At 29.2% G+C, this 25,928-nt stretch overlaps 1 protein-coding gene across 1 annotated transcript in view; it reads right to left on the minus strand.

Moving 5' to 3' along the window:
* Positions 1–373: 373 nt before the first annotated feature.
* The window catches only part of LOC123302912, a 107,203-nt gene continuing 81,648 nt past the window's right edge, over positions 374–25,928 (minus strand). Inside the window, exon 5 of the mRNA XM_044886033.1 lies at positions 374–744. Coding sequence (XP_044741968.1) covers positions 374–744 — 371 coding nt within the window. The remainder of the gene's footprint in view (positions 745–25,928) is intronic.

Consider the following 25,928-nt stretch of genomic DNA (forward strand, 5'->3'; position numbering starts at 1 on the left):
TGATTCAATATTAGAGCACGACCGGCCTTGACAATTTGTGCACGCCAAAGAACAAGACAGTCCGACTTTTTTGCAACCACATTTAGCACTGCATCCCTTTTTGCAGTTGCAAAAAATAGTGTTCAGCAGTTTTTCCGGCGCAGGTGGAATTAAAGTTTGAACTGGCTCTAATATATTGTTGACCAACTTCCAACCCCAGTCTGTAGGGTCTAGCTGATAACCAAGCCACACTTGAACTTGGTAATATACTCGAAGAAGATGTTGGTGAGCAGCAACTGAGGTTGGAGGAAGACAAGCTAATTGAACTTGTTTTTTATTTTTAGTATTTTTAACGAAACATGCATATCGATGTTTATCTAAACAGGTAGTTTTTTTAGGAGCTCCGTACATAGAAAGAAGAAAGAAGAACTTCTTGTTGAGTTAAATCACTTTTTTTAAAAACTTCAGCACATTGAATTAAGTCTTGTTTTTCAAACATTTTGAAAACTGCTGTTTTACCCCTCCTGTAAAATGCAGATGTCGTATCACAGCCAGTTATTGCGTGTAAAAATAGTACATGATCTTTACACTTTACAAAAGTAAATAAACTTTTTGATGAATATATATCTGATTGATGCTGAGCTTTTCCTGGTTTTAAGAAAAAAATAGTTTTTTCAGTTGGCGTTCGAGCAGTGAGTAATACAAGTAAGTCAACATCTTCACCAACAACAATAGTTGTATTTGTCAAATTGAATTGCTCTATTGCTGTTTCAATAATCAATACAAGACTAACGGTATTTCATTTATTATTGTAAGTATAAGTTACAATGACCGATAAAAAAATATTTAAACATTTTATATAATATATATATATATATATATATATATATATATATATATATATATATATATATATATATATATATATATATATATATATATATATATTATATAAAATTTTACAACTCTAGATGTATAAACGTGGCGTACTCATGCATATTATGACGATAACAACTTTTATAACTTTTAGAATCGTTATATCTCAGAAACGGTGGCTCGTAAGAAAAAAAGTATTGATACATTTTTTATAGATAATTTTATAATCTACAATTTTTGTCTGAGGTACTTTTATGATAAAACGTACCGTTTTGCTGAAAATCGCGAAAAACTCATTTTTTTGACCTTTGACCTTGAATTAAATTTTTTCCTTACAGGGGAATGATGGGGAACTTCCAGACATTGTTTATAATTATGTTTTGAACAACTTCACAAAAATTCAGCTTGTTGGGACTTTATGTAACTTCACTCTCATTTTTTGTTTAAATTGACCGGGTTATTTAATCTTTTATAATAATTATAAGTGTTACTGGGGGAACGTTGTCTAGCAAGGATATTTATCCAATACAGTTTTACAATCAGAAGCTTGCAAATTAAGAAAAAAAGTTTGTTAACATTTTCAAAAACATAAAATCATCATTGCATCATCAATTTATACAGGGTGTCCAGCTAAGTTGTTAACATATGGAAATCTTTTTTGGTATAAGGTTTACGAAAAAAATTTATTCTTTATAAAAAGCTCTGCATCCAAAAATATTAACATTCATTTTTCAAATTTTCAGTGATGGGCTTACCAGACAGAAAAATTTCACTTTTTTAAAATCTAACATTTTACAGTTCTATTCTGTACCCAATCAATTCATCATCCATGGAAAAATTCTTCTTTTCGACAGACCTTTGCAGCAGTATTGCAAAAGTATGGACGACTATGATAACTTTCCCATATACAAAGAAACGATATATACAAAAATATATAAAGGGTTATGTTTACTATACTAATTTAATACCACGTCTTTTCTTTCCCGCCGAAATACTTTTAGAACTATACAGATTTTGTTTAAAGGGGTCAGAATGCAACACTAATCTTTTCAATTATAATTTTTCAAAATGGAATATATAAGTAATGTTAAAAAATTTTTCATAAAAATTAATGGAATATGCATATTTTAAGAGGTTGGCAGAATATAAAAAGTTAAAGTAACTACCAGAGTATAATTAAAATTCATCGTTAGCAAGCTATAATCTTATTTTGATTTATTGAAAGTAACTATGTATTGTCTCACTACGTAGGGGAAGGTAGCTCAAAACCAGCTATATTTATTAAACTTTAAAATAAAACGCAATTTTATTAAATTGTGTGTCAACTACTTATTTATTTAAAAAAATAACAAAACTATCAAAAAACCCGTTCTGATCTACCTATTCTGCTTTAAAAAGTGTAACTCCCTGAGGTAGCGTGAGTGACGCGGAAGCGATATGAAAATCACATTATTTTTTTAGGAATATTCTAATGACGTTATATATTTGTGAGATTCGTGGTTGCTCATATTCATTTGCCGTTGCCTGAGCAAAGCCCAATCAGCCTGTTTACTCTTCGCTTTCCTTCAAAAATAAGGAATGGGGGAAAAATTTCCCGTTGATGAAACATAAATATTTTCGAAATAATTAATAATTTCCCAACACTAGAAAGCTAACTATATATAGGCTATATGTTTGCTATGAAGGCAACAACATAACATTTCTGTACATATGATTGCATATTTTTATAATGTTTGCACATAGGAAAAGAATCCTTACTGTATGTATAAATATTAAACTTCAAATTTCATCATATTTTGTTGACATATTAAAAAATATCAACACAATTTTATAACACAAATGTAGAAAAATTTTATACATAAATATAAACACATAAATTTGCTTTTATACAGGCAGAGAAAAATAAAAATCAAAATAAATTTTCTCAAAGGCATTCGCGGAATTATTTGACTTTTCTTGAAAAAAGAAAGATACCAGTCATTTCTTATTTATAAGATATCTTCACAAATGGCATTCTGATCTAAAATATAATAGCAAAATCTGGACCATTTATTGAGAGTACACTTTAATATATCACAGAAATTTTAACCTTAATTAAATATGACATTGAGAAATCAAAGACATATAACGTATATATCTTTTTCTGTTTTATATTTCTTTCATATTAATACAAGCTATAAAGAACTCGTTACTGTTGTCCATAATGCACTAAATTATAGCAGTTATTCTTTATTTAAGAAGTTGGGTTAGTAGTATTTTATTGCTTAAACCAGGAATTGTTCATCTTTTTTCATTCACGACCCCATTTTTGATTGCAAGTTTCCTGGCGACCCTATATAAATATAAAAGAAAGAAATCGTTTAGAAACAAACAAAAATCTAAAATAAAAATTGCACAAAAAGCCCCATTTTTTTAAAAATATTTAACATTAAATGCTGTCGCTACCCCAGAATTCTGCTACACGACCCCATTTGGGGTAGCGACCCATAGTTTAAGAAGGCCTGGTTTAAGGAATTGGGTATTTGCATTAAATTTTTTTTTCGATTTTCTTAACAAAATATGAAGAAAAACGTATGCGAGATGACAAAAAGTGAAATTAAAATTAAAATTTGCCAAGAAATGCGGATGATATAAGCATTTTAAAGACAGGTATTAAACAGAGTGATCGGATAAGAACAATGACGTCAGTGTGTCTATCAGCCATATTAGCTGATACACATATGTTTTAGCATACACATATGGTATACCATTGCTACTCCATGTTTATTTCTGTTTTGCTAGAATGAGATAAAAAAAAAACTTTGATGGCTTTTATTTTGGTTGTTTTTAGATTTATTCGAAAAAAATCTTTCTTGGCCGTTTGTTACATGATTAAATTTGTAATAAAATAAAATAAAAATCATTCTAATACCCAATTGTTAGAAGAGATATCGGTCATAAAGTCAATTAGTTAATTTTAATATTCGTATAAGTAGTAAACGGTAAGTGGCAAAAAAAAAGAACTTTAGATGTCTACCATAAAGGTGATTATCATTTTTGGCCTAAAAAGCACGGAGCTATAGGCCGAAATTTTTTTTTCAAACTACTCTTTCTTCTTATTGTTTTGAAACGATACTCTTGTAATTTAATGCAAGAAAAAATTCTCTGCAGTCTCTTTTTGTAGATGAACGTGATAATTGTTTTATTGGGTAGGGAATTCTCTCGAATGTGTTGTAAAACTTTTTATACCATGTATATATGAAATATACATAGTATATTAAGTTTCGTCCCAAGTTTGTAACGCTTAAAAATATTGATACTACGAAAAAAATTTTGGTATAGGTGTTCATAGAATCACCTAATTAGTCCATTTCCGGTTGTCCGTCCGTCCGTCCGTCCGTCCGTCCGTCCGTCTGTGGACACGATAACTCAAAAACGAAAAAAGATATCGATCTGAAATTTTTACAGCGTACTCAGGACGTAAAAAGTGAGGTCAAGTTCGTAAATGAGCATCATAGGTCAATTGGGTCTTGGGTCCGTAGGACCCATCTTGTAAACCGTTAGAGATAGAACAAAAGTTTAAATGTAAAAAATGTTGCTTATAAAAAAATAAAAAACTTTTGTTTGAAACATTTTTTTGTAAACATCACTGTTTACCCACGAGGGCGTTAATTATGTGCAAATTTTATAGTATGTATTAATATCAAAGTGAGTATCTTTTGTTATTTACGTGACGTCAAAAAAACAAACGAGTGCGCATCAACACTTGCGCATTATATGAGAATATCAGTTAAATATGTCAGATATGTATGTATGTGAAATGTGACAGAGTTATCAACACTGCCTATACATGGTATTTCAACAATTAACTCAGTCAATTGTTTGTTTTCACTTGTTTCGATAAATTTTAATATTCTTAAAATATTACATTGAATTTTGATAACCAAAGAAACGATACTTAGGAAAATCACAATATAATTTATTAAAATTAAAAAAGTATTTAGTTTATCAGGGGATTTTGTTCATGAAGTTGGCAATTTTCATTTCTTTGTCAGAGGTTCTCGTTTTTCCACAATAACTGTCCATGAAATTATTTAGCAGTGTCGTAAATAAGAAATGCTTCCTTAACATTGTATAGCAGTTTTTTTTTATTTCAAAATCAAAACCCAAAACACGAGACATGCGTCAACCATAATTAATAAATGCCACTTACAGCACACTAACATCTACCAACATCCGTTCATGGATTCGATGTTATTCAACATGTGTTCGGCCTCTTCGACATTTCGCCACAAGTGATCACGCTCGTTTTTCTTACACAAAAATTTGTTAGATACAACGCACACAATAACATAATTCACACAATAGAGCTTTCCTAGTTATGGTATTTTTGAAAACTCAATTAATTTCATTCAAGTTCCCTCCATGGATTGGAATGCCAAAAAATTAGGTTCAAATTAGAACTAATAAGAAACTATGTTGAAGTTTCTACTCAATCGAAGTTATAATTATTTCATATTAAAGTGTCGCATTTTAAATATTGTATTATATTTTTAGATTCTACGTATTTTGAATAAAATTTTGAGGAGAAAATTCCGGCTAAATTAAAAATTATGGCAAAAATTATTGCCAGGTCTAAATTGGAAAGTAATTGCAACCAGGGAAGAATAAATTCTTGCATTATTATTGATAAAATGAGAACAAAGTGGAATAAATAAACATCTAAGCTTAAAATTATTTGAACCTATTTTTTAAATTCACTCAGTACATTAAAAGAAACTTCTTTATTCGAATTATCACCTTCTTCTCTCAAAGTAGAGTATTTACTAAGCAGGCAGACTTTTTAGCAGCAGCAGTTTCATTGTCAGGTATGTATGTATATTTAAAAGTATTATAATATGCATGTCTATTTCACGTAAAATATTTAAACATCGTCTGCAGGCCATTTTATTTTCTATGAAATAAATCGGATATTACTTATCATTAAATGACAAAAAGTTTACATAGAATATAGAATATCAAAACAATTCCTATGGAATCGTTGAGTTCTTCAATCATGCTAGGAATAGGATTATGAATCAAAAAATAATTCGCGTAGAAATGGCGTAGCTGATTACGATCTGTGATGCCGGAAATTAATGTTGGAAACTGTAATGTCAAATGGTGAGGTTAGCATTACATGAATTTTCATTATGCACTTATTCAAATAATCTATTTATTTGCGCTCCCACCATAATCTGTTTTACATTTTCACATTAACATAGATATTAGACTACCAGAACATGCTCAAATTCGGGTGAAATGATCCACCAGGAATCATGTTGAAAAATATGCTCCTATATGCAAAAGTAAGTTTCAGCAACATGGTGTCCCACCCCTACACAGTAAATATGTACGGCGTTGCTGAACACTAACTCTGTATAAGTATTCGATGCGAATTACATAAATTTCGTAAAGAAATAAATCACGTAGAGTTTCGGAAATTGGTGGGAGGTTAAGTTTTTTTTTTTAATTTCGGCACCGATGCTCTTATGCGGCACAAGATTTTCCGTAATATTTCATAAGGTTCTAGCATACGATAGAAAGCCATACAAAAATACTTTATCGTAACTTCCTATCTGTAATTATGATCGCCAAATTCTCACCTGCACTGCGCAAAAATGATGCCATGGTGCTTAAACTTATATCATTTTCAACATGATTTCTGGTGGGTCATTTCACCCGAAAAATTTTAGCATGTGTTTGTAGTTTTCTTTATGGTTTATGGTTCAAGTGAAAAATTGCAAAATTTGGTTCGACTTCGTAATCAATTTAAAGTTTTGAAAAGTTTTTTCAATATAGACCTGAAAAAATTACAATTCATTACACAATTGATAATTAAAACATTACACCACATAATATTGTAACAAATTGTTGGGCACCTCATTATGTACAGGTTGCTAGCTAGGTTTGCAACATATGGAAAACTATTTTATTGTAAGGTTTACGAAAAAAATTTGTTCTTTATAAAAAAACTCTGCTTTCAAAAATATTAACATTCAGCTATTCACTTTTGACATCGAATATACAGGTTGTCCAGAAATTGAGATAGGTCGATAGGAATGTTAATAGTCGTTTAGAAATGTAGACCATTTTGAACAGATAGTAAGAGAAATGGTTCAAAATATCACTCCCGAGATATGTAGGATTGTATGTAAACAATTTTGTAAAAAAACAATTATATGTATGGGACGCGAAGGTGGATACGTTAAGATTAAAACGAACTGACAATTTGATACCTCCGTATTTGAAATAAAATTATCTTATCTATATGCGAGTCAATGAATTATTAGATGAACATAAATACTATTATCAAATTGTATATATATATGCTCAGATGCTGCATATTACTTATGGTTTTTACTTTCGGCCAAAATTCGTTACATATGCGTGAAGACCAAAATTCGTTAGATATGCGTGAAAAATTTCCAAAAGTTTTACTCTACCTATTTCCACTATAAGTAGGCTTGACTACATTTTTAGGCTACCTATTGCAGGAAAATTTGTTAACATTTTATGCATCATAGAAAATAATTTTCATTCGGTAAGCAGATAAGGATGACTAAGGTCGACCTTAATTCGTACCTTAGATTCGTATAACTGAATTTAAAAAAAAAATTATAATTTAGTTGTATTTTTAACATCAGCGGTCATATATACAGCACTATATTACATTTCAAGTGATTAATCGAATAGCAGGTTAGGTTAGGCTAGGTTATATTGGCTGTCCACGAAGGACACATTTAGGCTATAGAGCCCATTGTGATATCATATATGTGTTTTACCACCTTTCCGTTGATAATTTCATTTATCAGCTCCTCATTTTCAGAGGCTGCACTGAGTGAACCTCCTTCATTCATATACCATGCACTACCCCAGCACATCACAACTATAAATTAAATTAATTTTGTTACGGCGGCGGGAATTGAACCCGCTACCCTACGCATACCGCGGGAGGAATTGGTTACGCCTTAACCAACGGAGCTAATAGGGTGAATCGAAGAGTAATAAAATAAACTTTAAATGTTTGAAGTTGCTCTGTTCAACAACAATAATCTACTCATATGATTAATTCATTTAATAATACGAAACTCGGTTTGCGATATTATAAGGGCTGTAATTATAAAACGATTGTATTAAGAGAGTACCACCCATTTGGATTTCTAATCAAGGGATAGAGTTTCAAAAAAAAAAAAATGCTTCCCTTTAGAATTTTTTACCATTACAAACCACTTCCTTGTAGTACCATTATATGTAAGTAGTTATTATATTACTTTCTATAAGCATTATATAACGTAAATATCCTCATTCAACAATCTTCACACAAAACTTCATAATTAAATTACATTATGGAAACATACGGTTATTAAAATATTTAATTAAATTAAAATCTTAAACATACTTATATAAATTATAAATGACAATAATTAATATTTACAATTTATTTATGTAACTAAACAACAACAACAACAACAACAACAACAAAGTAACTAGACAAAAGACAACACCAACAATAATAATACAACATGAATTGTTGTGAATCTTCTTCTACAACTTCTAGAAATTCTACTTCGCATTGCCTTAGCGTCTTCTCGTTGTCGTTGTATGTAGTATAAGTAAAGTAATTCGCATTTTGTATGTATAAAAACACTCACACATGCATGTTGTTTGTTTATCACTCGTTTCGTTGTGCTTAAAATGGATGACTTAAGGTGTAGGTACGAGTAAAGCTAAACATATAAGGTATGTTTATTCATATATATTATTTTCTTTATTATTAGTTTAAACAATAATTGGAATAATATTGTTATTATAAACAATTAAAACTTGTTAAAGAATGTAATTATATCAATTTTAAATAATGATTATATTATTATTGTTTTGTTATTCAACAATTACATGTATTTGTAACTAACTTTATGTTCACTACTAACTTTGAATTTATATGTATGCGAGTATGTTTTAGAATATTAAAGAGTTAAAAAAGTTCTCGCGGTTCAAAATAAGTTTTTATACCTTATGATGAAATATCTGACTTTTTACACGCGCTATGTGAGAAAGAATTTGATTACATTAGATTATAAGATCAGAATAATTTATCAATCCACCATTTTTATGCAGCTATCCTTTTGACTCGATTATTTCATAATTTTACCCTATAGTAGATGTATGTTTCTTGGCATACTAAAATACCTGTTCATGTAATGCTTGTTCATTTGCTTGAGCTGCTTCTTCTTCTTCTTTGTACCTCAAAATATTATTTGACATCATCACCTTTTATAACTTTTATTACACTATCAGTCTGAATATACTTTTGAATTTTTGTATCTAAAACAGTTCATGGGTGAATATTCAACCCATACGATCCATTCGAATTTAGACTCCATATTATTGTTCCATAGAACAGTGTATTTTTGGAGATATCGAGTGTCACAGTATCTTAAAAGGCTTATTAAAGCAAGTTGACGGGATAAAATTGTGTTGACCTTAAAGACGACAAGAGAAGTTCATAGATTTCCGGAAAAAATAATATGAACAAACTCTTATGCATTAATAATAATAAAATGGAAGTTTCAATAAAGTAGGCAAAAACATTCGTACTTAAGCGGCCTAGATCCATCGCTACGTAAATGTTTTTATGTTATTCTGACTTTCTTGAAAACTACATGAATCGTAAAAATTAGTAACACTTACAACTCTAAGCGCAATCAAAGATACAGGAAATATATTTGATTTAAGATTATGCTTTCTGATCAAGTTCGATATGTGCTACCAGAAACCAATTTTCAAATTTAAGATGCTGTTGTAATGTTGGCCATCTGTTCAAAATTGGGAGTAGTAGTGTATTTACCATCAATTAAGGTGTGCACAAAAATCCATCAAATCTTCTTATGCAAATTTATAATATAAGGTGCCTTCTCTAATTCAATGAAAAATCATTAGGCACACAATTCATACAATGCCAGTTTCCATTTTATTCGAAAGCATTATTAAATTTACTCTATCTTCCTAAGATTAATTAATATTTTGACCTCAATAAGTATGTTGAAAGTTCGAAGTATTTGAAATAAAGTATAATATATAAATTATATTATGCATTTATAGTTTTACTAGTTTTAAGCAACTATTCGATCTAATTATGCTTCTTGAAGACAATAGCAAAACGATAAATGAATCACATTGTTGAAACAACACTGAAAATACAAATGTGTTTGTAACCTATAAATGTGTTGTTTTCATTTACTAGTAGAAATTATCAAAATACAACATGTTACATGACGACGTAAGTAGAAATATTAGCCGCAAATACTATCTAAGTATCTAATATTCATGTTGAATAATTTACGGAATAAATTTTATGTAATAGATGGGGCCATAGTTAAAAATCATCTTTATATATAAAAATTACGTGCCATTTTGATTGTCCGCTATGGACTCCTAAACTACGGAACCGATTTTAAATTTAATTTGAACACCGTGTGCAATTTGATCCAACTTGAAAGGTAGGATAGCTTACATCTCAATTTATAGTTACAATATTATTTTATCGCAAATTATTATATTTTATTGCAAATTATTTGTCTATTATTTAACAGTCACAATTATCTGTTAGTTCCAAACGATTCTTACAGATGGCGATATCTGTTGACTGGATTTAGTAAGTATTCAATAGATGGCTCTATGTTAAAAATACAAACTTTTTATATAAGCTACAATTACTCTTCCCCTTGAATAGTTTACTACAATGTAATATAACAAGAACCTTAGCCACAGTTACGCGTGGCCGCGTCTGTCAGTATTTTTATAAAAAAAAGTTTTTACTAAAAAAAAAAACTTATTTCAAATTTCTCGCCAAAACAATCAATGTCGTTTTATCTGTGGATTCAATAATCGCTCTACACACTACACATTTAATCTTACCAAATTATTATTATGATAATTGTGTTAAAATTTTTTCAACTTAAATATCATTTTGAATTTGACATTTACCATTTTTTTAATTTTTATAAAAATCTTTAATTTATGATTCAAAATGATGATTATAGATGGTTCAAAATGATGATTATAGATAAATCTGCTATCTGATGATAGCAGATTTATGACAATCATTTTGAACCATAAATTAAAGAAATGCCAAACAAATCATGGCCAACTATTCTGATATACTCAATGAATTATGACTATTTTACATTAAAAAAATTTAAAACTGTGTATATCAAGAGAGGGTGGAGGCTATAAAGCGGTGGTTTTTACTTTTAAGCCCAGTGAAGCGGGCGGGTATCAATCTAGTTATATATAAAATAATTAAGTTAGGTAGGCGATCATAGCCAAAGGCTATCAAAGCCAAAGTGATGACTCTTGTATGTTACCTTTATAACATATATTGACACAGTAACGTTCAATTCGTTAGTTTATTATAATGGGTATACTCCAGCACGCATAATTCCCTGGTGTGTTTACATGTGGTTATGCATGCAGTGGCGTACGTACACTCTGGTCACGTATTTATTGGTATGAATTATACTTTTTTAATTTATTTAATTTTAGTATATTAATTCAAAGATTATGTTAATTATTACCATTAATCGTTGTCACGTAATTTTGCCCCCCCCCCTCTTTCAATGCAGTGGAAACATACTGGCCAATAACCAGTAAGGAATAAACGTCTATTTTTTGAATGGGCTGGAAGAAGAAAAAATAGACTAAACCAAACCAAATTTAGTGTTGGTGTACACAAGACATCAGGTAAGCAAAAATACCCTTTCGGAGTACCTAATTAATACTGGAATGTGAATTTGAAAAAACATTATTAAAAAGTAATCGAAAGATTAGCGAAAAATTTTTTTGGAGAATATTAACTATTAGCTTACTTTATATTGGCGACACTGCATTTCGATCGAGTTACGTATTTGTAATAAAAAAATGATAAAACATTATTAAAAAGTAAATTGACAATCTTCTAAAAGAATCAAAAGAATATTCATCACCATATGGTGATGAATTTTTTGAAAATAATATTTATTAGCATATTTATATTAAGGACATTACGATTTGATCGAGACACATATTTGTAATAGAGAATGATCTGCCTGTTGGAGGCGCCTAAAACAATTCTTACATTTAATGTAATTTAATTTGAAAGTAAACTAAATTTAAACATTTTATTAAAAATACAGTTTTTTCCCAGCATACAAAATATACTGTGTTATTTTGTGGCCCTGGCTAAAATAACGTTGATTTTTGTACCGTTGTGATATCGAGGTAAATACAAACATACAATTGTAAAATGAATGCAGTCTTTATTTCTTCGTCAAAATATTAGTTTAAGCTTTTACTATCTGCTTGAACACTCAGTATTGTATACAAATAAATATTAAACTCTGGGAGGTTTGCCTGAAACTTTAAACAGAGTTGGTAAGATTTATAACAGTTTATAATAATAATATGGTAGATTGGTAATGTTTGTCTGATACTTTGTGAGCGCAATACGACAACAAAAGTTTTTTAGTCTCATCTAAAACTCACAACACAAACTCAAAGTACATACATTCCCGTTACTTTAAATATGCACTCGACAACAAAAACCAAAATCATGTTAGTTTAAAATTTGAAAAAAAAATTTGACAGTTAAGAATTTTATAGAAAAATTTCCCTTCATCTCTTTTTATAGAGTATATTTGCTCCTATCGAAAAGTTTATCGGCTGGAACCCGGAACCTATTGTGCCCGAAACTTTGATCATATTTACATCGAAAGGTCTTAAACAAATGTCGAATGAATTACATTTAAAATATCAAAAAACCACCCTTGCTTAAATGAAAGATGAAGATGAAAAAAATCAAATCCAGTAGTTTACATAACGACATTTACAGTCGAGGCTTATTGAAAACTTGAGTCAGTGTCGCGGTAAGTCGCTATGTAGTCTACTATCTTGTTCGAGTTTCGATAAATTTTATTTCGGGCACACATAAATTGATAAAATGGACAACTGTAAAAAATAAAGCCATAAAACAGTTCTTGGCAGTTATAGCAAACTTGAACACACTAATTTCACAAGCGATACCAAAGTTAAATTCAAACCACCGATATAAATTACGACCGATAAAGGAATTTTTCAAACCCACTAAATAATTTATTGTGAACTGGTTTAAGAAGTTTGATGGTCTTAAAAATTTATTTCTTCAATTTTGTTTTTGATGTGAAACATCTATGGCCGCACGTAAAACCGATTTCTGGCGTGGTGACGCGTCGTCACGCTATATGATGGTATATATATACAGTCTATATGCAGTAGTGTGTGTAGTAGTGTGTTATGTCCAATACTTTTGTAACATACTTCAGTTACCATTGACCAATTGTCACAGTAATACCGTCCTCAGAGGCAACATCGAATATAACTATTACCGAAGGCACTGATTAAATGAATGAAGTAGTCGCGATTTGAAATAAATTCGTAAATTTTTGTATTTAACGAAAATAAATGTTTATTCAATAAATAGTCATCGTTATCTGGAAAAAAAATCGTAATATTTTATTTTATCATTATGACATATTTAGTTCCTATCACAATCTGTTCTTTTCTGCATATTACTTTTACAAAATAATGTCGATGTTTCACATCTGCCAGGTGTCCCGTGACGGCTCACATTCTTTTTCTTTGTAATTGTTACTGACTATAATTGCGTTGCAGTCGAAATATCGAAATTAAGCGAAATGTAAGATACGCTTATACCCAAAGGTTTATCAAAGATAGGGATGTCCGATTTGGCTGCTATTAGGGGAGTTCGACGAATTGTCCCATTTAGGTGTATCTTTGGAATTCCAAACTTGAGCCTTACGCCGATAGCAAGAAACTTACCAAAGCTAGGCATGCCCAATTCGTCTGCTATTCGGAGTGTTCGAGGAATAGCCTCATTTAGGCGTATCTCTGAAATTCTTTATTTATCATTTTCGAATGCAAGTGAGTTGCGTATTTGCACTTGTTTCAAATATTTACCAGTGCTCATAAAATTTGTTTATTTTTGTTGCGGGATCTAGTGACGGTTGCGAATTTTTAAGATTAAAGTTTTTTTTTTTTTCAAATATGTATCATAAATATAAATATGTATTAAACAACTGTCATACCATCTTATCTATGTGTCTAAAATTTTCTAGAATAATAATCTAACAGTTCACAATAACCACTAAATATATTAACTGTCATTAATATGATTTCGTGGAGTAATGTACAGAATTTGAGATTCATTTTCTGAGGGTAGCTAGTTCGAATCACATCGTTGTAATTAGTAATAGTAAATTCAAAGTGCAACGTGGGGTAGGGTTTATTACTGCAATATCCCGACCAGAAATTTCAGTGCGGCTTTTATTAGACATTTCAAATTTCGCCTCATCTACTCCACATGCCTAATTATTTTTCGATTCATTCTAGACATTAAGCGCTTCAAGCTTTTACATGTAGTTGGGTATGAGTGATAGGTAAAATTATTTTCTACTTTTTAGTACAATAAAAGCTTGTCCCTTGAAAAGTATTTTTTATTATTTTTATTAATTTAAGACTAAAAAAATTGTATATTTATCAAATATGGTAGAAGCAATTGGAAAATCTGGACGCCACAACCTTACCATGCATTGTCATCCAAACTAAATGTGCATTCAGTTCAATCGGAAACCGGGAAGTGGCTCAAATTTGACAAGAACCATCAATATTCATAGCTTCAGTATTGTTGGACTCAAAGCTAGATACCATAAGAACAATGCGTGAATCTCGATTTTCGACCTAAAATATTATCATTTTGTTCAAATTGCACATGTTTGGTAAAATAGCTGTACGCTTGAATACATTTATGCTCACTATTGTTGTACATTTATGCTATAAAAGACAAAACTTTTGTGTTAGAATGTATACATTTATACATATATACAATTTTGAGATATGTTGATTGTGTAAATGATATCTTATGCCTTATTCATCCCTTCTTCTTGTAAATTTTCACAAAACTATTCTTATGATTTTCATTTGTGTTAGTTTGGTTGTTCCTAGAGTTGTATATATAAATGTATATAAATATGTTGTATATATGTATGTAGTGTATGTACACAGTAGTAGTTATTCAAATTGTGTTACATTATTCACTAAGATTTTCTCGACAGAAAAACGTTATTTATTATATGAATTTTCTTAAATTATTGTCATAAATATATTGTTTATGTTCTACATCAAAAGTTTGGTTTATTGCTTGGAAAATGGTTTAGAAAAGATGAACGCAGATTTGGATTATATCATTTTTTACAAGCTTTTATTTAATTTGATCTGCCCCAAGCTTTTATTTAGTTTGATCTGTCTCCCTGTAATCAAATCTTGCAAGTCAAATTTGATCCACTTCCCTTGTCAAATTGAGCTGAAATTTTGCATGCAAATTTAGTTTGGATGACAATGCATGGTAAGGTTGTGGCGTCTTGATTTTCCCATCGCTTCCACCATATTTGATATATATACATTTTTTTAGTCTTAAAGTAGTACTCTCATTAATAGTCTTTGCATTCAGAATTTAATGAAACTTAGCATAGTTGTCCATTATTATATCATAATTAACCAGTTAATTTTTTAGGGGCCTTCAGAGAACTGAAAAAAGGATATATATTTAACATTGATCCTTATGGGAAATCACAGATTTTAAGGCCCCTAAAAATTTAAATGGATAATTATGCTATAATAATGGACAACAATGCCAAGCTTCATTAAATTCTGAATGCAAAGTCTATTACCGATAGTACTACCTTAAATTAAAAATTTTAATAAAAAATTCTTTTTAAGGGACAATCTTCATTGTACTAAAAAGTCATTATGAGGCGCATAATATCAAGAATGAAACGAAAAATAATTGTACGTGTGGAGTAGATGAGGCGTTCCGATTCATTTTTGATGTTTTAAATTGAGCGCCTCAAGCTTTTACAAATATTCTGGTAAAAGCTAAAATAATTTTCTACTTTTTAGTACAATGAAAGCTTGTCCCTTTAAAAGTATTTTTTATGAAAATTTTTTGTTCTGTATATTTTTACTTTATAAAATCTGCCATAGTAAAAAATTTGTTTATTGTAAATTAATTTATGCCATGTAGGTTCGGCTTTGCCAAGAACATTTTCCGATTGTTTACGTGTTTGTTTGAACAAACTTGTCTAATTTTTTTTTCACTCATTTTATAGATTTAGTGTTCAACGTATTAAACACAAACCAAAATGCGAATTGTGGAAACTAAATTCTAAGGTTAACCACACGTTTAATTTAATTTTTGTTATGAATTTTATAAACGTCTTACGGTCCATTTACAAAGTTATATTTTCTACTTCCATCAAAGTATTCGTTGAGCATTCGTTCTCAACGTTTGTTCATTATGAATAAATAGTTAAAAAGTATTCCCCATAAAATAGTTCTCGTTGAGAATCTTTTCTACGGTTCTGCGTGGTAGTTTTATGTTAACTGAAATTTATATAAATATGGGGTGTTTGATTTTGCTTTGTAATTAAAGTAAATTAATGAATTAGAATTATTAATTCGGTAATTACAACTTAATTGTTTTGGCGAATTTTGTTGAAGAAAACGTGCTGGAGCAGTTTTCCGCATTTAAATATCAGCACTAAACGATTTAATTTTCTACAATTAATACTTTAATTTTACTTCCAACCATCAGGCTAGGATTAGTTTAGGATCAGTTAATTTATTATTCTATGTATTTTATAAACTAAGACTAAGAATTTAATTTTAAGATATTTATTTCTCTCGAATGGACTAATTTCTCGCGTTTTGTTTGTGACCAAACAACGAGGTTACAAACAATTCAAAATTTTATGATCGAATTATTACATTACAATTTCTTGAAATTAAGCATTCAGTGGATTTTCAGCACATAATAATTATGTATGTACACTCTGTGCCATAAAAATATGTGTTATGTAGTGGGTGTCCTATGTAAAATTTTATACAAAAATCTTATAACTGATTGTAATGTCGAATTCTTGTGATTTAATCATATCTCTCATAATAGCGATGTTCTGTTTTAGAAAAACAGTTATGGACTTCCTATTCCTTAGAATTTCATCAAATGAATTAATTGACTCCAATTGATCAAGAAAGTTAACGAAACTAATTTTTAATTTTTTCTAAAAACGAGTGAAATTTATAACTTCTATAGGAATAATATTGTGTAATTCATAATTGCACTCTTCCGTTTAATAAATTGATACCTATGACAAATATAATAGTGATACCACGGTTAAACTGACACTGCTATTATCGAAACAATTCGATAAATATCGATCTTTAAGAGTAGAGGTTGGATTTTAAAGAAGTGGAGACATTTTAAGGAACTTTTAACAACTTTTTGACTACTAATTTCGAAGTAAATGTATAAAATTTTTTTGACAATAATTTGAATTTACATACTATTTATAATTTATTTAATAGTTAGACAACGTTATACTACATGTCAGCGCATTTAACATTATATAATACACCATACAATAGTTATTAAGAAAAGATATCTATCTTGTTGTAATATTTAAAGTTTAAATTCAAAGTTAAAATAAAATTTATAACATATACTCAAGAATATAAGGGTATATACACATACATATACTGTATATATGTATATTATATATATGTTTGAATTTCATCAGCAAATCCTACACGAATATAGTAATAGTAATATAGATATAGGTATGTAATAAAATCATATTATTCATCAAAATTATGGTTTTCATATTATTTTACAAAACAAAGTTACATTATATATTTGAAATCCAAATATATGTATATGATTACATTTACCGGATGTTGCAATGGAAATAAGTCATAATTCGGTAATCCTTAATTACGGACTTACGAATGTTGTACGTCCCGTACATTGAAGCTCATTAGAGAGTCGTTTTACAATGTTAAACCTATAAATTTCGATTTTTGCCCCAATTTCCTAGATCAATTTTTTATATTATATAAATATGTATTTCGACTACAAAGTAGTCATCATCAGTATGACTATTTATACTTGCAATTTATACTCTTCTAAGTATCTGTCAAATTGTAGTGTCAGTGATGTCAGCCAATCAGTTTCCTTCAGTTGACTAGTGCTTGGACAATGCGTATGATGATCCTTATGCGCAATGATATTCGAGTATTTTTTTGACGCTTAAAATAATAAATTACAAAATAAACTTAAATTAAAAATAATAAATAAATCATGAAAGTAAGAAAACTTTTATTTTCCCAATCCATTACCAATCCTAGAAATTCAACCTTGATTTTGCAATTTTTATTAAATCCGAATTTGGAATAGGTCCCTTGTCCAAGTTCATTGTTTCATTACCCAGTTTTTGAATGTAGATGCTTTCTTAAGAGTCTAATTCTATTCTTCTATATTTTAAATCTCTCATATGTTCTTTAAATCTTGTAATAATTGGTTTTCTACTTTGACCTAAGTATTTCTTAGAACAAATTTGACATCTAATGCAATAAATTCCTCTTATTCTCCGCTAATAATTATGTTAAACCTATTTTGCATTAAACTGTTTTTCTTTATATTTTAACTATATTTTGGACAGTTGACTCCTCCCAAACTTTTAGAATGATTTTATTCTTCTGCTTGATTATCATTTTGGTCTATAAATATAAAGTGAAAACCTTCAAACGAAGCTCGAATTATTTTTCCATCACATTTGCCGTGAGCAATACTTTTAATATCTTACAGAAAAAAAAACTCATAATTTGCATCATTTGCTTTGCATCTTAGGACCATGCCTATATTTGGAAGAGAGTTTAACCAGCCTTTGTAACCGTTTCTAGAGAGCTGTTGTGGAAGCATATATTCCTTTTATAAAATAAATTTGGCCCGTTAAATTAACACCATTCTGTATATTATAGTGATTTTGGAATATAAAATTAACTAAGTAAGATACCTTTATATAATATATTAAACAAAATTTACACTACATATATATTAGTTCAAAGTTTATAATATCGATAATAAATAGATATTGTGTAGAAACATACATTTACTTCTTGTACTGAACTTTATCAAATTGAATTTTATTATAAACTTTTTGGTTTGGTAGCTTAAAAATTTTTTATACAAAATTAATTTATAGATAAATGTGTTTATGTAAAATACACAATGAATGATTTTTTATGTGCGGCTTTTGTTACAAGGTATCAAGTTAATTGTTTTTGCCATTCTATGAAACAAAGTTTTCGGTTTTTTTTTTTTTTTAAAGGAAAATTGTACATAAAAAATCATAGACTTAAGAAATAAAGAAGAAATAAATTGGTGTGTTAGTTTATCTAACGAACTAAAAAATGGGGGGTTATAAGTTTGACCGCTAAGTGTTTGTGTCTGTGTGTGTGCGTGTGTCAGTCCCATTGTGACATCGTAGCGCGTAAATAGATAAACCGATTTTGATTTTTTTGGTTTTGTTTGAAAGATAATTTTATAGAGAGTGTTCTTAGCTATATTTCAAGAGCAAATTTAGAGTTCCGTACCCGAAAAACTAAAAATTGGCGATGAACTTCCAAATCGGCTCAGTTTGGAAAAAGCTTTAAGGAAAAAAGTAATTTATTGGAGAGTGTTCTTATATATTTTTCAAATGCGAGTTTTGGGTTCCGTGAAACGTGATTCGTTTGTCGGGGGCTTTTTAAATTTGTAAAATTTACTTGTCTTTCATATTCCGGTATGAATCTTCCGTTACGAGATAAAGAGGTTGAAAATAAGCCTTCCAGATTATGCTTCATGACAGCAAGTGAAGGAAAAAGTTCCAACTTTTGCAAATGGCTCGAATGATTGCTTTTCATGTAATTAATTTCGCTTAGAACAAAAATTAATTAAGAACATCTCCTTTGCACGTATTTCAAGTAGTTAAAATAGAAATAATACAGAATTTGTGAAAATATAAATGTTTGATTTATAGAATTAGCAACAAGAACGTCACTATCTTCAAAGTTATCGTAATTGCGTGTTCAACTTCAGTTTTTAGAATTTCATTACTAATTAGAACTTTGTCATCTGATTTTTGTGGTCTTGTTCGGTCCGAAAACTGACTTCTAATATGTCTAGGTTATAAAAAACTCGTACTCTGTCTTAATCGGTTTTTTTATTTGTTTTTCAATAAACAGTTTACTACTCTCACATTTCAACAGCAGAGTTTGAATGAATTACTCGTAGGCAAATAGAAGATCTTTATCGTAAATATTTTAAAAGTCGTTGAAGTCAAATTACTAACATTTTTATGTTGTTATATTTTGCATTCTTGTTAAAATAGGATTAATTAAGAAAGTTAGTGTTAAGAAAAGAAAATGAAAAACCTGAATAATATCCCCACATAGCCACTTAGAAAAGTATTTAGCCATCTACGTATCTCTTTTTCTATCTGTGAGTGATATAACAACCATACATAAATGTGTATAACACATTTATTTAAAAAAATGAGCAAGAAAAACTTGATTATTAAATGAATTTTTTAAACTAAAATTAAATTGTAAACTAAGTTAACTTTCAAAAAATTGGTTATTAACTTTTTTTTATGTAGGTATTTTAAAACATAAATAATTTTCTTTAAACTTTTTCATAAAACAATATACAAACTCTTTTCATTATCTTTTTTTCGTCTTTTTTCACACAGTTTTCTTCAATAAATTTTTCATGAAGTATCAAGCACTCAACAAAGTCAATATACACATCAAAGTAAGGATTTAAACAAAAAATATATCCTGTTTGTAAACGTTCAAAAGGGTAATAAATGATAAAAAATGGTAGTGATTAAAACTTTTGATCGTTGAATTTAAAAATATAATACATACGTTTTGAATATTTTGTAAAATATTTTACAAAAGATATATGCGTAAATAATTTAATTTCAATAAATAAATGATACCATCTTACTTTTCCAAAGTTTATTTAGTTATTACTTCTAATTTATTAATGCAATTAACACTAAGAGGGGAGCCCTCTTCCCAAAAATAAGATAACCATAAAAATTTACCTAATTTTAAAGTTTGGTTGTTACCTTACGTTCTGAAAAATAAGACGTCTGGTTATTGTGGTCAAAACATTTCTGTATAGTTCATATTATATTTTTAAACTGTCTTTGTATCGAGTAAAAATTAAGAATCACAGATGGAAAACAGAAGGAGTCACAATAATACGGCGACTTACGTGCCAAATTTTACAGTCAATTTCAATCGTTCAGGTAACTGTGTGCAATCGTATAACTTCTAAACGGCTTGACTCCCTCCTCCCAATACTATAAATTTGAGAAAAATTAGGTTATTTTATGTGGATCGTAACATCTACACGGAAAATTTCATCGTAGCATCAATATTTTTAGGCGTTACAAACTTGAGGCTAACTTAATATACCGTGATATAAAATTACATACAGGGTATAAAAGCACTATTTGCAATATGTATTTTGCAATTTCAAAAACCAATTACTTAATTCGAAAACAATGTAGAGTGTCAAGACGCCTTGAATGACATCACGACGTGGTATGCAAACAATTTTGTGTATGCAAGTTTAAGCAGTTGTAATCAACTAAACTGCTTCCTTCTATTAAAATGTAATGTTGTTTTCATTGCGTTTGTCATAGCGTGACGTAATACTTTCAAAACTTTCTGATTGTTGTTTGCTGTTGTTTGATTGCGAAAATGATATTGTTTTTAACACTTTTTTATTAGCATCATACGTATGTTAGTAGGTTAGTATGTTAGTATGTAACGGAGACTTTGAACATGATGTTGAACCTCTTCAAAACGTCGGATTTTGTCAAACTCGAAATTTGTCATACTTAGCAAGGTCCAATGACAATACAATAATTTAACTATTTGAATTATCTTCAGGATTTCCAGGATTAACGATTTCCATTTTTGAATATACATTTACTTGCGCTCCCACCATATTTGTACTGAATTTTTGATCAATAAATAATAGTCTAAAACACTAACGAACACAAAATAAATTATAGTTTTAAAAAAATAAACCCGGTTTTATACTAACCTAAAATGTAGAAAATACTTTCTTTGCGTGGGTTGCTTTTTAATATATTTTGTTATGACTTTACTTTTACCAATATCTGTCTTTAACATATTTACAATAATTGACATTTTGCACCTCACGCTTTTTTACGAAAAAATGATTTTTTTTAATTTAAGGAAATTATTTTCTACATTTTAGTGCAGCTCTTTATTAAAACGTGTTTTTTAGTTTTTAACCCCCGAATTAAAAATGGAGTGTTCTAAGTTTTTAACCCCTAAAATAAAAAATGGAGTGTTATAAGTTTAACCGCTATGCATGTGTGTCTGTGTGTTTGTTTGTCTGTGACAGCGTAGCGTCTAACGGATGAACCGATTTAAAATTTTTTGGTTCTATTTGAAAGGTAATTTAACGTTCTTAGTTCTGTTTTAAGTGCAAGCTTAGAGTTGTCCCCTAAAAAACTAAAACTTGGCGATGATCTTCAAAATCGATTCAGTTTAGAAAAGGAATGATATATACTTTTAACATATAAATAATTACTATAGAATATTATTTTATAATAGCCTGGTAGCGGCCAATATGATCATGTTATTAATGAGAATTTGACTTTTTGCAAAAGCATAAATAAGTACCATTCTCAATATTCCTAAAAAGATTTGTGTATCTATCCAGGAAACTAATATAAATTTTTCTCAAAACAAGCACGAATGCTTTGAAAACTCCTACCACCTAAAGAATAACATACATATAAGCATACTTATATGTGACGTTCCTTTTTTACATTAATTTAAAATTTTAAAATCCATCTAAATTTTAAAACCACAATTATCATTTTCGCTTAATACAAACGAGGATTAAAGCATTAAAATATACACACACATCATCAGTATATCTATGCATAAAAGTGACATTGTTGTCTCATTTACACTTTATAATTGTTCCGACCCAAACATTTGTGTATGAATAAATTATAATTTCCGTTACACACATTATTAATGTGTTAATTTAAAATTGTTGTTTTTAAAAATAGAATAGTAATTTATTTAATAAAAATTTTATAGAATGTCAATCTTTATATTTTTGTACAAAATTTTCTATATTAATATTTCTCAATGTTAGTTAATTTACTTGTTTGTTGACCCTTCTTTCACATCACAAGTAAAATTTACAAAACTTAAAAAACCCTCGAAAAATGCGATTTATTTTTTGTAAACCGATTTTTTGGAAACTTAGCTATCAAATATTCTCAATCAAGTCAGTTAGACCGCTTAAGGGCTACGATGTCACTGAGAAACACACGGACGCATAGATCTATAACATAACACTTTATCTATAGTGTTTTTAGATAAAATAAACGTCTTCAGATAAATACTTTAAATTTATAACACTCCGTCTTTCATCAATATCAAAGTGATGGTCAAGGACATCTGATGAGATAAAAAGGATACTTAGAGAGTTATAACTTTTGGGGACAAATTTTTGGAAATATTTTAATTGAAATTATAATTATATACTTTGTTCTTTTGAATTATTGTTTTGAATTACCTAATTATTTTACCATTTCACTTTTCGAAATGAATAGACTTTTTCATCGATTTGCTTTTGTTTCGGACAGTTGTCAAAAAACTATTCAACCTAAGAAAGATAAATATTTTTTTTTCTAGCAGCGCTTTTTGAAAAGAATAGAAGATACAAGATATGTCTTTACTTGATTGAAAACAGTCCGAAACAAAAAAGAATCATTTTGTAAAAGCCCTACTGAGCCATGATTATTTTAGCCTTCATTTCCATAGTAATTGTTAATATGTTAAAATTATATGCCTTTTAGAAACTGAATCGATTTTGAAGATCATACCCCATTTTTTTGTTTTTCAGGTACGGAATACTGATCTCGAACTTGAAACATAGCTAAGAACACTCTCCGTTAAAAACTCCGTTAAAAAGGAAACCAAAAAAATTAAAATCGGTTCATACGTTTGGGCGCTACGATTCCACAGACAGAACACAGACACACACACAAAGCGGTTAAACTTATAACACCTCTTTTTTTAGTTCGAGGGTTAAAAATGAGCATGACAGCGACTATTTTAAAGCCAAAAATTAGAGTTGCTCGGGAAGATTTTTCCAAAATATATTGAAAAATATCTGAATTCCCGTTACTACGATCGGATTACCTGTAAATCCAGACTCCCAAATTACGAGTCAAAGCTTTATAAGTATCAACCGATAGTTGACCGATTTTTGCGTGTACATTTGTTGTACCTTCTTTTCATGTGATTATTGTTTCGTAAACTGAACAACTTAAACTAGGCACACAAATGCACTAATCTTGAAAAATTGGCATTATTGTCATTGTATCACCATCAACTTGGCATATTTCTACACTTGACCACCTATAAATCAAAATTTCTATAATGAAGATTAAATGTTTCTGTTTCCATTTTACATATGTATACACCAATTGAAAACCTTGATCGCTACAAAACAAAAAAACTTCACCACAGATAAGCAAAATGAACCAGTGATATTAGTAGTAAAAATAGAATGGAAGAACGTAGTCAGAATAGGATCGTATGTAGGTGTTACATTAAGCAGGAGATTAAAAATTAGCTTAAGCTCGTAATTGGTAAAGTAACATTTATATTACAACGTAAACCTTTATAAAGTAATAAAATAAAACCTTTATAATGTTCGAAACATTTTTTGGTTTGTATGAAAAGTTCGTCGCAAATCCGAAAAAAAAGTTGTTTTCATTTTCTAAAGAGTTTTGTTATTTTGCTTCTATCTTTTTCCTGTTTAGTTACGAACATGAGCTATTGTTCATATTTTCACAAAAGTGTATTCTGGCATTGCATTTTTTCTGTTAAAATTGCTTGATTAAGAATTTGCAACAGGCCCACACACACATTTTATATTTAGTTCGGTGGGTACACGACGAAAAGCACCTGAACCTTTTTTAAAACATTACAAAATGGTATTTGGACCTTTGTTTCTAAAAGAGCCAGCACGCAATGGGTTTATTTGACTTGCCAATTGATTGCCATTATTATATAAAATCTGGCAAGTGCTTTTTTGAGTATATAAGGTAATCTATTTCAATCAATGGACCGAAATTCGACTTAAAAATATGTCATTATTGCGATTAATAGAAAGAAAACACACTAACTACGGAAAAATTCATAGCCAAAAGTTGTCAAAGGCAATAGAGGACATTCGTCTGTATCCATGATTTTGTAATACTATTATCAATAAACTTGAAGCTTACTTTCTTTTGATTTAATGCAATAATGACTAATTTTTGTGTCGTATCACCTCCGAAAGCAAACAATTTTAAATAACAAATATGAGTTTTTAAGGAGTTAACAATGAACGGATTCAGAAGACTCAGATGATTTGGAAGATATTTGAGTCCATCGATTAAAATAGGTGACCCAGTATATTGTTAAGTAGATTATTGTTTTCTAAGTAGTTTTGTTTATGGGTCATCTCCTTTGACATACTCTATAATATCCATGTAGGTTTACTAGTGATTGTATGTGGTATAGACCATGGTTATATTTTATTCCCAAATAATCATAATAATAGTAAAATCCTTTATCCTGATGTGACTCCAATATTATATAATTATGTATTTCGAATAAATTATATGCAGAATGATTTGTATTAACGGACCACTAACCGCAGAGATACAAATGTACTTCCGATTTACAATTTTATCTATTAATAATATTGATTGATATTTAAAAAAAATATAACATTGACATTTTATTATGGCCTCATTGTTATTATTAGTTCAGGATAGCAGTTTTATATTATCGATTCAATTCATTTGATAAATTACAATTACTTTCTGAAAAAATTCTCTTCATTTAATTAAAGGAGTTGTTTTTTTATTTAAACAATTTAGGCTATATCTCAATAACCTTGCACTTAAGACCAAAAATGGTAATAGTCTTTATTGTAGATAATTTCCTGTCTTTTTTTAATATATATTTTTTGTATCACTAACCGTTTATGACTCATACGACTATTACGAATTACT

This window comes from Chrysoperla carnea, chromosome 1, assembly GCF_905475395.1.
Source record: "Chrysoperla carnea chromosome 1, inChrCarn1.1, whole genome shotgun sequence".
NCBI lineage: Eukaryota > Metazoa > Arthropoda > Insecta > Neuroptera > Chrysopidae > Chrysoperla > Chrysoperla carnea.